We start from the raw sequence: 14,124 nt of genomic DNA on the forward strand, positions 1-14,124 counted from the left end.
GCATGTTAATTGCAATTCACAGTATTAAATAATCACAGCAGTAGATTTATACAAAATTATGGATAAATTATTAAGTGGGTGTGAGCATCAGACAATAATGAAGCATCAACAAGTGCACAGACGAGCGTGGTTCTGAAAATAAAATCATGAAAATATTCTCAAGAATACTTAAATTTTGAGTTTACCAGTACTGAAATAAATGAAGAAGAAAGGCCTCTGTGTGTCATTTGCTCAAAAATATTGGCAGCAGACAGCATGAAACCTAATAAACTTCAACAACATTTGGAAACTCTTCCTAGTGAGTACGTTAACAAACCCCGAGAATTCTTCAAATTAAAATTAAAATCATATGAAAAGCAAACATCATTTTTTAAAAAACTTTGTGAATGAAAAAGCTTTACTTGCCTCTAACATAGTTTCATATAAAATAGCTAGATGTAAAATGTCTCACACCATTGGTGAAGAGCTTACTTTGCCAGCTGCAAATAAAGATTGCAATTTTCCCAAACAACAGTTGTTTCAGTTGTTTCTATCTCTATAAAATGATACTGTTGCCTGTAGAATTGGTAATATAGCTGAAGATGCACAGCATCAGCTTTTCAAGAAGTTGTGTGACAAATTGTTTTCAATTCAGCCTGATGAGGCAACAGATAGCAATAAAGATGCTCATTTCATTGCCTATGTTTGATTTTTTGATGGTATGTCAACAGTAGAAGAACTACTTTTCTGCAAATTAATAAAACTCAAAGCATCTGTTTACGCCGTTTGCGTAAAGTGGTTTTATTCCAATGAATTCAAGGTTATGGTCGAGTCTTGTAGTTTACAGGCTTGGTAATTTTATTTTGCATTTTTGTAAGGCTTATCTATGTGTATTTTTAAATAGGTTGTTTGGGTTTGTTTTCGATATCATTTCTCTCAGTCTCCAGTTTGACTTACTGATTGCATCATCATATTGGTGTTAGCTTATTTCTATCTCGCATTATTTATTGCTGTTTAGTCTTAATATATATATTTTTTCTTAACTGTTTTTTATTCTCAACCAATTTCAATATTGTCATAGTTCCTAGAAGTCTATTTTTCTTTATCTGCCCTGATGGCATTTCTTCAACTTGCGTATTCAGAATTTATTTTATCACTCTTATGTAATTCTTTAGTGGTCTGCTTGCTTGTAAATTATTTTTGTTTTGTCTTCGTTCCCAAATTCCGCACGTTTTCGCTAATCGTTCTCATACTAACACTAAGACACTACTCTTGTTGTCAACACACACACACACTCTCTCTTCTGTCCATTGCTTTGTTCGCTTTCCCTACTTCTCACCACGCCAGCTTTGTTCATTCTAGTCCTGACTTTCACGCTGTGCGGATCCTGGTCCTCCAGACTTGGAGGACCAGGCTTCGATGTTCTCATTCGCTCGTATAATGTTAATACTTTCTTCATAAACGTATTTCTCTGTCAAAATATTCTCTAGTTCTACTTGTCAGTTTTTCGTGATTTCACAGTTTTCTATGTTCGTTCTTGCCTCGTTTCTTTGTTAACATAATCTTCAAATTCAGTATTTTACATCTCTCTTGAAAGTGCTTCAATCGCTACAAACTGCCAATTCTATCGACGCCGAATCTTCTTGAGCTGCTGATTATATTTTCATCGATGCAGAATCTCCAAACTCGTTGCTACATATCTGAGATGCTACGTATTAGTCTACCTCTAAACCACGTCTCACCCCTGTATTCCTGATACACTACTGCGGACTACGCCCAGGATTACTGTATGTATTCATTTACCTTCATTCACGAGTTCGTCTCTTGCTAATATTTGTGTGCTACAGGCAAGTTCAATTTTCATTATTTATTACGTTCAACAGTAATTTTATCATTAAAATTTGTGGAACATTCAGTTAATCGTACATTTTCTCTTCTCTTAAATAAATCTAAAGAAAATTACTCCTGATGTGAAGTTATGTTTTAGGACTTCTTTGTAATTTTATATTTTCAAGAAACCTTACTACTAAAATGAACTCTATTTATATGTTTAGTTATTTCAATTTGATTATTGTAATTAATTCCTTTTGTACTAGAATATTATTGTGGCCTTTTTTCTATAATAAACTAGAATTACATGTTTTAATTATTTAATGATAAGTTTGTTGTTCATAAATCAGGAAAGGCCAGTGCCAATAATTAAGATTTACTGTAATTTATTTTTTTAAGCTAATGACATTTGTTCATTGCTAATTTTTCAATATTACAGCATATGTCAGTAATGCAATAGTTTTCCAGTCATACTATGTTTATTGATGTTTTGTTTTTCTAAGTATATAATTGTAAACCTCACTTTAATATTATTATTGCTGATATGCTGATTTCAGTTGATATTTCTTATGTGAAATTAAGTTATGTTTATTTCATAATTTAATTTAATTTAAGGTTATGCTTTAACTTAAGTTCATTTGTTTTCTTTCCAATTAAAGTCCAATTTCTTTTGGCAAATATGAGCTATGTGTTCTCTTATTTTTGTTAACTATACCCAACAGCATCAGCACTCTTATTATTTGCTATCTTAAATGATTTTATAAACAAGGCAAATATAGTGGAAATATTGTGTCAGAATATGCACCAATTGTACTCATTCAATGTCTGGAAGATTCCAAAGAGTACAAGCACTTGTGAAACAAAAATCTCCACAATGTGTCTGGACACACTGCACGATCCACAAAGAAGTTCCAGCTTCTGAATATCCTGGTCTGAATACTGTACTAACAACGGTTGTAAATGCAGTAAATTATATAAAAATAAGACCCCTAAAATAAAGAACCTTTTCTGCAATTTGTAAAGACATGGGTGCAGTAAATTCAGTATTACTATTTTATTGTGAAGCAAGATGGTTATCACATGGGAAATTTTTGTGTTTATTAATTAGAAGATGAAATCAGCATTTTTCTAAAAGAGGAAAACAGGCTGGAAGCAGAAAAGTTTCAAGATGGTTTTTTTTTAATGGAATTACTTGGTCGACATACTGGAGAAATTAAATATCTTGAATCTTAGTATATACACGTGTTGGATACAAGTAAGTCAAAATGGTAATGCTTTTAACAGGTTTTTCATGATTTTTGAGAGGTTATAACTTTTCTATTAGTACAATACACAAGAATTTTTTTATTTGCCACAAACATCTACAAAAACACTTCAAGTTGTGAAATACACAACTTGAATAACATATACAGCGGAGTTTTATGAGGAGAGTATTCAAAAACTTGTTACAGATGTGACAAGTGCCTTAATTTAGATGACAATTATGTAGAAAAGTAGCTAAAAGATGTATATAATAGGTTTTTTTATCAATTGGTGTTTTTTTTAATAACAAATCAGAAGTTACTTTTTGAATAACCTCCACAAATTTATAGGTAAATAAAATACTGAAGTTGTATTGAATACCATATATCAAGTTTAGGTTGACAATTTGTAGGTACACTGAATGTAACAATTCCTAAAAAATTTAGATATTGGTCAATATCTAAATTGACCAATATTATCTAATATCTGTTAGATAATAACTATACAAAAGTTTGGAGAAATTAATGAACAATTTTTCTTACTTGACTCTTTTTTTTACAATAAAGCACATACAAAAAAACTTGCTGATAGAAATATGTAACATAACAGAGAGAATATTTTACAATGACAACTAGAAGCACAGCTTCCAATTGGCATACCTTGTGACAGACTAGTGATAACATTATACCCTCTACAAAGCACCAGGAGCAAATAATAAAAATAACTTTACAGTAATAAAATTTGAGACATCTACAAATTACTAAATCACTCACATTTAAAAACAAAACCTCATTACAAGATTATTAAGTTATATTAGAAAGAGACATCACATCTTACTGCATCCTGAACAAATTTCACTTATAAATTGTGTTGAATTAAATAAACTTGTAAATTGTATCCAATATTATTGTATATTATTGTTCATAAATTATGATGATTATCATGTGAAGTACTGTTTATAAATAGCAATTAGAAATGTTTTTCATGATTTATATGTGATGAGAAGATATCATGAAACAAGGACTAGTAAAGATAAAAACTGTATATACCATTTACAACAGCCAGCACAAGCATTCAAACAACAGCCTTTTCAAAATTACACCTATTTACTATATGTATATACAGCTGACTTATTTCTAAAAATTGTTTTGTTACAACAAACATGCATAATTGCAACCAACCTGTCAGGAAAAGTGTATGAGAACGTCCACATGCAGCACCAACAACCTTATGTTCTTTGAGATCTTCAACGTATAAGGGAGTGTCTTTCCTCACCATATCACCAGATCCAAGTTGACCTCTCTCATTACGACCTAAAAAGAGAAGAAAAAAATTTACTTAAAATATGGCAGCAAGCAGTAGAAAAGCAAAATGTTTACAAAATTAATTATAATGCAAGTTTAATCAAAAAGGTGAAAGGCCTTTCAAAAAAAAACCTTGTAAATTCTTCTTTTTTCTGGTAGTTTTCTTACTAATATTTTCCAAACATCAATGAATTTTAATTATTAAAATTTTCTTTGAAAAATTCTTAATATGGTTTAATAACATCAAAACCTTAATTGATTTCTTACAATTTTGTTTTTGTCACTCTTTTACTATTATAAGAGTTTTGCACAAAATTGTTTACCTGTGTACTTTTTTTAAAGCTTCTGAACAACTATAAATTATGTAAATTAAATTTCCACTTACCAACTATTTAAAAAGTGTAAATCCTAGTACTTTCATAGCTGTTACTTCATCTTCAGGGATGTTAATTTAAATTCAAATTAATAATCGTTTTTAAATTAAACTGTTACGTTCATAACAGCCGGTCGTCAAGAATAGAATTATATATGTCAATAAGACAGTAATGTCATGTTTGTAAGATTTTTGCGACTAGTATGAAATAGATTTAATATTAAATGAAATGTTACCAACCTATTAATAATTAATTATATCATTTGTTTATAAAGGATAACATTATCGAATCTGACCTGTTCATTCATCAATGTATTATTATTTAAATATATATGAAATTTTTCTAAGATACTGGTTTTATAATTATTATAGTATTCTAATATTTTAATATATTCGTCGGGGTTATAATTATGTCCAGTTTCTAAAATGTTTGGCGAAATTAGATTTTTTTAAATTATTTTTAATAATACAATTAATAATTTCTTTAATTCTTATGACAAATAAACGATTTGTCATTCCAATATATTTTAAGTCACAATTTTCGCAACTAAGACTGTATACTCCTTGTTTTTCTAAATTATAATTATTTTGATTTATTGTAATAGAAGGGTCTTCATTATTTATGTATTTTATTATTTGTTGTTTGTGAATGCTCATTATTTTAGTAAAGTACATGAATTGCATTACTAAACATAAAATATTGCTGAATATTTACAATAAGGAAAACATTTATATAACTATTTCTGTTGCCATATTATTTCATGATTTCAGAACTTTTACCTAACCTGCAGTTATGATTAGAAGAGTCAAGTTCTTGGTCGCAGACCAAAGCATGAACAAACTATGATATTTTTCAGACATGATCCTCCAGATGGTGTTCTGCAAAGTTTCAGACTCGTGCATTAAGTGGACAGTTTGTGATTACTGATTAAAGCAAACAAGTTTTGACATTTTCTGAAAAACGGATAAAATTGGAAATCGAGCATCTATGAAGTACTTTGTTTTAAAAAGTTTGATCTCAATATGGACATACAAAAAAAAAGTTAGATTCACTTTAAAGGATTCTTCCTCTTTATTTTTGACGATAAAAAAGTGGGCTGCTGAATTTAAATGTAGTTACATCCATTCAGGATGAGAATACTTGAAATGCCAAAAAACTGCTGTGACAGAAAAAATCATTGCAATTGTCATACTAAATGATTGCCAAATGAAGGATCATGAGCTTACTAATATTGAAAATATCTTGAAAGACCATCTCCACCACAGCTACACAATGTTTTGAATACAAAAAAGGCTTTCTGCTTGACAAGTGGAGTGCTTGTCAAAGCCACATGACTAAACACTTTTCAAGGGTGTTTAGATTTAAATACGATTCCACTGAATTTCTTTGTCATTTTATAACAGTAGATGAAATATGGATTCACTATTACATATCAGAGAACAAACAGTTTACTGGGTATGAACAGGTTAAAACGTGCCAAAAAAGTGAAAACTGTTCCACCTGTAAGGAAAGTCATGGCTAAGTTTTATTTTTTGGGGGGGATTCTTGAGGTGTGGTCCTCATAAGACTACTTGGAAAAAGGCAGGACCATCACCATTAAGTATTAAGCTTTACTAATTCACTACTGGATTGAGTACTACTATTTAGACTAAATTTCCACATCTAGCCAAAAGAAGTGCTTTCACCTCAATAAAGCACCAGCACACAAGTTTCAGGTTATTGCTGCAAAACTCCATGACCTATGCTTGTAAGTGCATCCAAATGCACCATTATTTACTTCCAGTGATTACTTTCTCTTCCCAAACCTGAAGAAATTGATTTCCGGATGAAAATTCATTTCAAACATGTTGAAGTTGAGACAACTGCTTGTTTTATAGCGTAACATTGTACTGAGGGTATTAAAAAAGTTAAAAAGTCATTGATCTAAATATATCGAATTGGAAGGTGACAACATTGAAAAATAAAATAAAAATTTCAGAAAAATCTTGTTTTCTTGCCAGGCCAAGAACTTTCTAAATGGCCCTTGTGTAATGAGACTGTTATAGTCTTTTTGTTAAAAGCTATTAACAAAAGATTTGGTCAAATCTGACAAAGTAGCTACCTCAAAATTGAAATAGTTGCAAATGAAGAAATAACACAAATAATGTACTATTCTTAGAATTAAATTGTCCTTAGAAAAACAGTCCTCATCTATGCAATTCTCTTTAAATATTTTATAACTTTTACACACCAAAATTTGACAAATAAAAATAGTAACTTATTTAGGAATTAAAATATTTAATACAGTCCCGGATTCAAGCAAATAGAACATTATTAAATTAATACAAACTTTTATTATTTCAATATTAAAAAAATTAATTCACAAGTTAACATTAATAAAAAGTGGCATTCTGGGAGGTTTAGCGATTCATTTACAAATTTTGTACTGTATCTGTTATAAAGTTAAAAAAGAGATAAATATTAAAAATTAAAAAAATTACTGCCTAAAAAACCATTACTGATAAATACTGCTCTTTATTAAGGATAATTGAAGTGTGCAGGTGACAATTTTGTATATATTTTTCAAATTTTTTAAATCTATTAAATAAAGTAAAGACCTCACTTTGGCTGCCACTCTTTTGGCAGCCAAAGTGGCAACACTATAGAGTTACTAGTAAACATATGGTTATATGAACAGCTGATTTATATTAGGTATTAATATTTTTAGTCTATTATTACCATGCGAGACATAAACAAACTTTTTGTGAAACAAGTTTTTATTGTGCGTTACAAAACTGAATTATATTAATTATGAGCAATGTGGTGCACTCAAATTTTTTGTTAAAAGTTGGTGAGAATGCTACTGAAACTTTTTCAAAATTGAAAAGGGCATATGGAGATGACACTCTGTCATGAGTCAAAGATTTTAGGTGTTAAAGAATTTTCAGATGTCCGGGAAGAATCAACTGCGGAAGATTCACACTCTGAAAGACCGCTTATGTCAAAAAGCAACGACAATGTTGCGCGAATCAAACTTGATAAGATACAACTGGCAATTAACTGTCAGAATGATTGCAGAACAACTGAATTTAAAACATACCACAATCCATCAAATTTTGACAAACAAATTGGACTTGAAATATGTTTGAAAAATTGGTCCCAAAAAACAGCAAATCAAAAATCGAAACATGCTAATTTTTGTCTTTGATAGTAATGGCATTGCTCATAAGAAGTTTTTGCCTACAGGAGACTGTAAATCAATATTTTTACAAAGAAATTCTTGAAAAACTGCGGAAAAGAGTTGCCTGCATGAGACCAGCTATCAAAGACAACTGGATGCTGCATCATGACAATGCACCTTGTCATACTGCACTCTCAATTAATGAGTTTTTGGCAAAGAAAAACCAGTTTTTGTAGTTCCTCAACCACTTTATTCATTTGACTTGAGTCCCTGCGGCTTTTTCCTATCCCCAACTTTAAAAAAATATGTTAAAGAACACCATTATGGAAAAGTAGAAAACTTAAAAAAAAAAAAAAAAAAACTAACCAACCATCTGAAGGATATTCTGGTTTCTGATTTCCAACACTGCTATGAAGAGTGTGAAAACTGTTTGAAGCGTTGCATGGCTTCCCAGGAGAACTATTTTGAAGGTGATAAGAGTCCATGTGTAATTCGATTGTAAATAAAAAAATTTTCTGAACTAGTATTATTTTATTTACAGACCTCATGCGCACACGCATGCATAAATTTAAAGAACTTAAATTTAGGTTGTACTCAACCTAAGTACAACAGAACAATAAAGTAGGATGATACTTACCTTATCTTATCAAATATACAAAAAACATTTTCGTGAATTTCTCACGTCCTCAGTTGTAATCCACACAGATTTGAAATACATTGAATTATACATTGACAATGTCTGAAAAAGTGCTGCCATTTACTGCAGCATTTATAATCATGTCATCCTCATACTCTGTTTGTAGGTTGATCAAATTAATATATATATATTACATTAGGTGCTACCCAAAAGTTTGGGGAATTTTACCATAAAAATAAAATAGCTTACCACAACTTATAATTTCCACTATCTCCTTTAAAGTAACCCCTTGGGCATTGATACAGTGATCCCAGCGTTTTTCCCATGATTCCATACATCCCTGGAAGTCTGCAGGTGTAAGTGTTCAAAGCACGTTCTGCGTTTCTTCCTGAATCTCCTTAATTGTGTTAAAACGACGGCCTTTCAATTGAAATTTTATTTTCGGAAACAGAAAAAAGTCGCACGGGGCAAGGTCAGGCGAATAGGGTGGCTGGGGAATCACTACCGTCTTTTTGGATGCCAAGAAATTCCAAATGGCTAGCGATGTGTATGTGGGCACATTGTCATGGTGCAGAACCCAGCTGTTGTTACCCCCACAGATCTGAACGTTTGCGCCTAATGCTTTCATATAACCGTTTCAAAACTTCACAATAGAACATCCCATTGACAGTTTGACCAAGAGGAACAAATGCCTTATGGATAATACCTTTGATGTCGAAAAGAACAATCATCATGGACTTCACGTTGCTACGAACTTGGCGTGCTTTTTTTGGCTGCAGTGAACTTGCCGACTTCCACTGCGACAACTGCTGCTTAGTTTCAGGGTCATACCCATACACCCATGTCTCATCACCGATTATGATGTTGGAGATGAAGTCAGGGTCATCACTTGCTGAATTTTTCAATTCACTACAGACTGTTACGCGATTTTGTTTTTGGTCGCAGTTCAACAGTCTCGGTATGAATTTTTCAGCAATGCGTCTCATGTTCAAATTGTCTGACAAGATGCGCCGCACAGACCCGTATGACATTTGCAAGATTGCACAAACATCACGGATTGTTTGTCTACGATCTGCAACAATAGCCTCTTGCACTTTCGTGATGTTTTTTGGTATCGCGCTTCTTGATGGTCCTCCTGAACGTACATTGTCATCAACTGTCGTTCGTCCATCTTTGAATCGTTTGTACCACAAAAAAGTTTTACTTTTGCTCATAGGAATGTCACCAAATGCTTCCACAAGCATGCGATGGGTTTCTGCACCAGTTTTTTTAAGCATGAAGCAAAATTTGATGCAGGTTCTTTGCTCTTTAAAATCTGCCATTTAGAACTTTGCCGAAGCAGTAAAACACAACTGCACAAAAGTCAACAATACAGCCTCTCACAGTCACAGCTGTTGGAACACTGATTCACAAAGAGTACTGTTAGCGACATCTAGTGGCAGCAGGTCGTACCAGCAATGGTTCGCGCGTGAAATTCAAATTCCCCGAACTTTTGGGTAGCACCTCGGTATATATAAAATCTCTCTAAAATGCCTAAACCCTTATTATTTGCATTCATATTATATTTTCTGATTTCTAATATTTCCAAATTTGTTTGAATATCAGATATTGAATGTGCATTATTAACAAGATGATCAGAAACATCAGAGAAACACAGCTTTCCATTTTTATAATACCTAAAATGTTCAGAAAATCTAGTTTTTAAATATATAGTAGTTTCTCCTATATAAAATTGACAACATATTTGTATAAATAATTTTTGATTTTACTTGTTAAAAAATAATTTAATTTCAATTTTTAATTTTAAATTACTGATTTATAATTTATATTTAAAAAAAATTCTAACACAGTTTTTATTGCATAGTATAAAAAAGAGAAAAACATTTTATTATTCTTGATAATGTATAAGTGTAACATGTAACTTGTGTGAACAATTTAAAAAATGGATTATAACTGAGGATGCGAGAAATTTGCGAAAATGTTTTTTTATATATGATAAAATAAGGTGTCCTCCTACTTTATTTATTGTTCTGTACTTAGGTTGATCAAGTTCTTTAAATTTATATAGTAGTACAGAGGAATATGATTCTTAAAAGAATTGTCTTTAGAAAGAGTATATATATATATATATATATACTTTTAGAAAAGTATATATATATATATATATATATATATATATATATATATATATATATATTTATATATATATATATTTATACAACCAATGACACTCCCAGTAACAAGGATTCCAATGCATGGTCATACATCTAAATCAGTTCAGCCATTGAGCTGGTACAGTGAAATATATATACATACATGTACAAACAATAACAATTGCACTCCTTTTTGGGCAGTCATATAAAATACTAGTTAGTTACATGATTAAAATTGATCATTTGATCTATCAAATAATAGATTTTAAAAAATCTATCGGATGAATGAGTAGTTTTTGAGTAACTCACATCTCAACACTTCATTCTCAATGATTCGGAAACCTCGTATCTCATATGTGATGTCAATAAAAGAAAGGGATTATTAGTTAATATTTAGCAATAAAAAACATGCTTACATGATCAAACACACTGCACACCAAAAAATCATAAGATTTTTTTCTTCAAAGTTTTAAACAATAAATAACAACAGTAATAATTATTATTAAATTTTTAATTTAAATTTTACTACCGTAATTCGGTAGTAAAATTTATAATATCATTCATAGTATTCTACTATGAATGATATTCATTCAATATCATAGTAGATTTTAAAACATAACTATTTTCGATATAAATAAATCAATACTGAAAATACTATTGATTCCCCATTTAGAATCGTATGATTTTTTTGTTGGCCTTGTAGTTACAATTAAACATATATAAATATTTATATAGCCTATGACAGTCTGTGTAATGTAAGGATTCGAAAGTGGGATCATAAATCTGAATCGGTTTGGCTATTGAGCTGCTACAGTGGAACAAACATACATATACCCTAAAAACATTACACTCCTTTTTGAGCAGTTGTGTAAAAATATTAACAAGGATATCTTTATACTGTAACAGTAATTATTATTCTATTACATCAATTTCATAAGAAAAAAAATTACATTATTTTAGTTTGTAAAATGTTTATTAAATTAATAGGTGTAATTTGCTTTTATTATAAAATGAAAAGCTGAGTTAAAGTAGTTATTTCAGTAACTAAAGAATTTTTCTTTCATTGTAATTCCCGAAAAAAAATCCAGATGTCATTTACAATGACTAGAAAGAAGGGAATTATCAAGTTTTTCTTAACTTTGGCTGCTTTATAATGTGATAAATTAAAGATAGCAGATGATAACTTCAACCCGCTATAAGTGGATTAATCACTAATTACTAATATAAGTACACAAACAATTTGATTACATTACATGTTGATTATAAAGTTAAACTCCAAAAATGGATTTCATCAATTTTTACTCAAATGAGTGGTTCTGCTAAGAGCAATTCAAGAAATATTTATATGGAATGATCCATCCAAATTGCACAATCATGATTATCTCAATGGCTCAAACCTCTAGCAAGAGCAAAATCAAATAACCTCATCTATTAATGTAATCTGACTTATAAGTGAAGGTCTACTAAAAAATATACTTTCTGTAATGTAATGATATAATAATTAAAAACAAATTCAAAAATTTAGAATAACTATGCACATAAATTAAAAGTTGATAAATAAAATAACAACATGAAAGCAATTCAGAATTTTATTTTCACATTCTGCTATCTAGGTTAGGAAAGTATAAAGTAAAACCAAGATTATATGACTCTTTTATGATGCCAAGGAACCCAAATTCTATATTTCAAACTTACAACTTCCTGCTAATAACGTTCATCCATGAAAAATAATATGTTTTATTATATTTTAAGCCAGATAACTATAATACCAATAATTTTTTTATTCTTAATTTAAATACTATATAATGTTTATTAACAATTAATATAATTTAATAATGTTCTGTTTTTATAATTTAATAATTTGTAAAAATACAATTATTAAACTTTTAACGACTTCAATTACATTAATTTACTAAAATTTAAATTCTGTAAAAACTTTATTTTATTAAGCTTTTTTTAGCTACTTAAAAAAATAAATAAAAATAATTTTACTTATACCAAATCTAAAGAAGAGCAGTTTTTAGCTCGTTTTCATAACAATCTTAACTTTACAGCTGCAGGTTGAAACTCATGCCACTTTGAAGCAGCAAAGATATATCTACAGTGAATAATTCATGTGCATGACTTACTGGAGAAACAGGTGAGAAAGGTGGTTTCTAATTTCCTTCTCAACAGAGTTTAATTTCATATCAGCATGCAAATTCAGGTGACATCTGACCTTGCAAGTGACACTTCTTCACTCTGTTCGACACAAAGACTTGATATATAATGGAAACATTACTGTTAAAGAAAGCAATTGAGATTAGAAGTAATTATTTTATTATGTTAATAAACAATTTCTTGATTAGTAATATGTAGAAATATAGACCAATTTATAAATATTCAAATCAAATAATTTAAAGTTATAGATTTCCACTAAATTATTTACATTTACAGAATTGTAATTTTATCCTTTCCTTTCTATTTAGACCAGTAAGTTTGGGAAAAATCTCCTTACTTTTCACGCAAAGTATATTACTAATGTATGCTTTCTTATTCACAGATCCTGCACTTACAAATGTTAAAAAAAAAATAAAATAAAAACATAACTCAAGATTTTAAAATTACCAAATGTCATTGCTTTCCATTCCTCTGTAATAATGACACTGTGAGCAGCAATAGGTCCACTTACGACAACCCTAACTCGGATCCCATCTAAAGATGAAAGCTTATGAGGCGAGAATAAATTACGACCCATGTGAGCTGTCTTACATCCTTTTGGAGCAGTTTTTCTACCCACAAGATCCCAATTCATACATCCACTGACAAGGAACGTTCCGATATGATCTGGCCCTTTAACTCTCTGAAAGTATAAGTAAAATATGTAATATAAATTTATATAAGCCTTAAATTTTACAGCAGCCATTGTATAGTGATTATACAATGCAGGTGATTTTTTTTTTTTTAACATTGCTAATTGTAAGTCGTGACAAAAAGATTTCTTCAGTGATTATAAAATAAGTTATACCGTAATTTATTTAATTTCTTAATTGCATATTGATTTTTTCTTTAATCATTATGATTGTATAAAAAGTGCCGTGTAACTTTCCACATTTTTTTTTTAATTGATTCAAAACAAATGTATTATTTAGGGAAAAAGCCCAATATATTTTTTGCAAAACTTTAGGTATGGAGTAAACAAATATACCTCATGGTTAGAGTATTGTTAATCCTTATACATCCCACAGGTCAAAATTCATCTCATTTCAGTCCATTTTTTTTTTAACACTATCAAATTTTTGAGACTGCTTTCTATTATGCACTAATCTTTAATTTCAACTTAACTGTTACATTCTAACTATCTTCACTGCTAAAAATATTAGGAAATGGGCATATTAGGAAGTAGGCATATCATGACGAATGAAATTTAAATAGTAATTTTGCTATTCTACACAGCAAGCAGCTC

The 14,124-nt window shown here is 30.0% G+C and overlaps 1 protein-coding gene across 3 annotated transcripts in view; it reads right to left on the bottom strand.

Annotated features, from left to right (window-relative positions):
* LOC142319609 (protein RCC2) overlaps window positions 1-14,124 on the bottom strand; it is a 67,812-nt gene that overhangs the window by 50,229 nt on the left and 3,459 nt on the right. For all 3 annotated transcript variants that reach the window (XM_075357087.1, XM_075357086.1, XM_075357085.1), the window contains exons 2-3: window positions 13,287-13,521; window positions 4,233-4,364 (exon numbers count right to left, since the gene is read on the bottom strand). In XM_075357087.1, coding sequence (XP_075213202.1) covers window positions 4,233-4,364; window positions 13,287-13,521 — 367 coding nt within the window. The remainder of the gene's footprint in view (window positions 1-4,232; window positions 4,365-13,286; window positions 13,522-14,124) is intronic.

Source organism: Lycorma delicatula, chromosome 2, assembly GCF_047948215.1.
Source record: "Lycorma delicatula isolate Av1 chromosome 2, ASM4794821v1, whole genome shotgun sequence".
Classification (NCBI taxonomy): domain Eukaryota; kingdom Metazoa; phylum Arthropoda; class Insecta; order Hemiptera; family Fulgoridae; genus Lycorma; species Lycorma delicatula.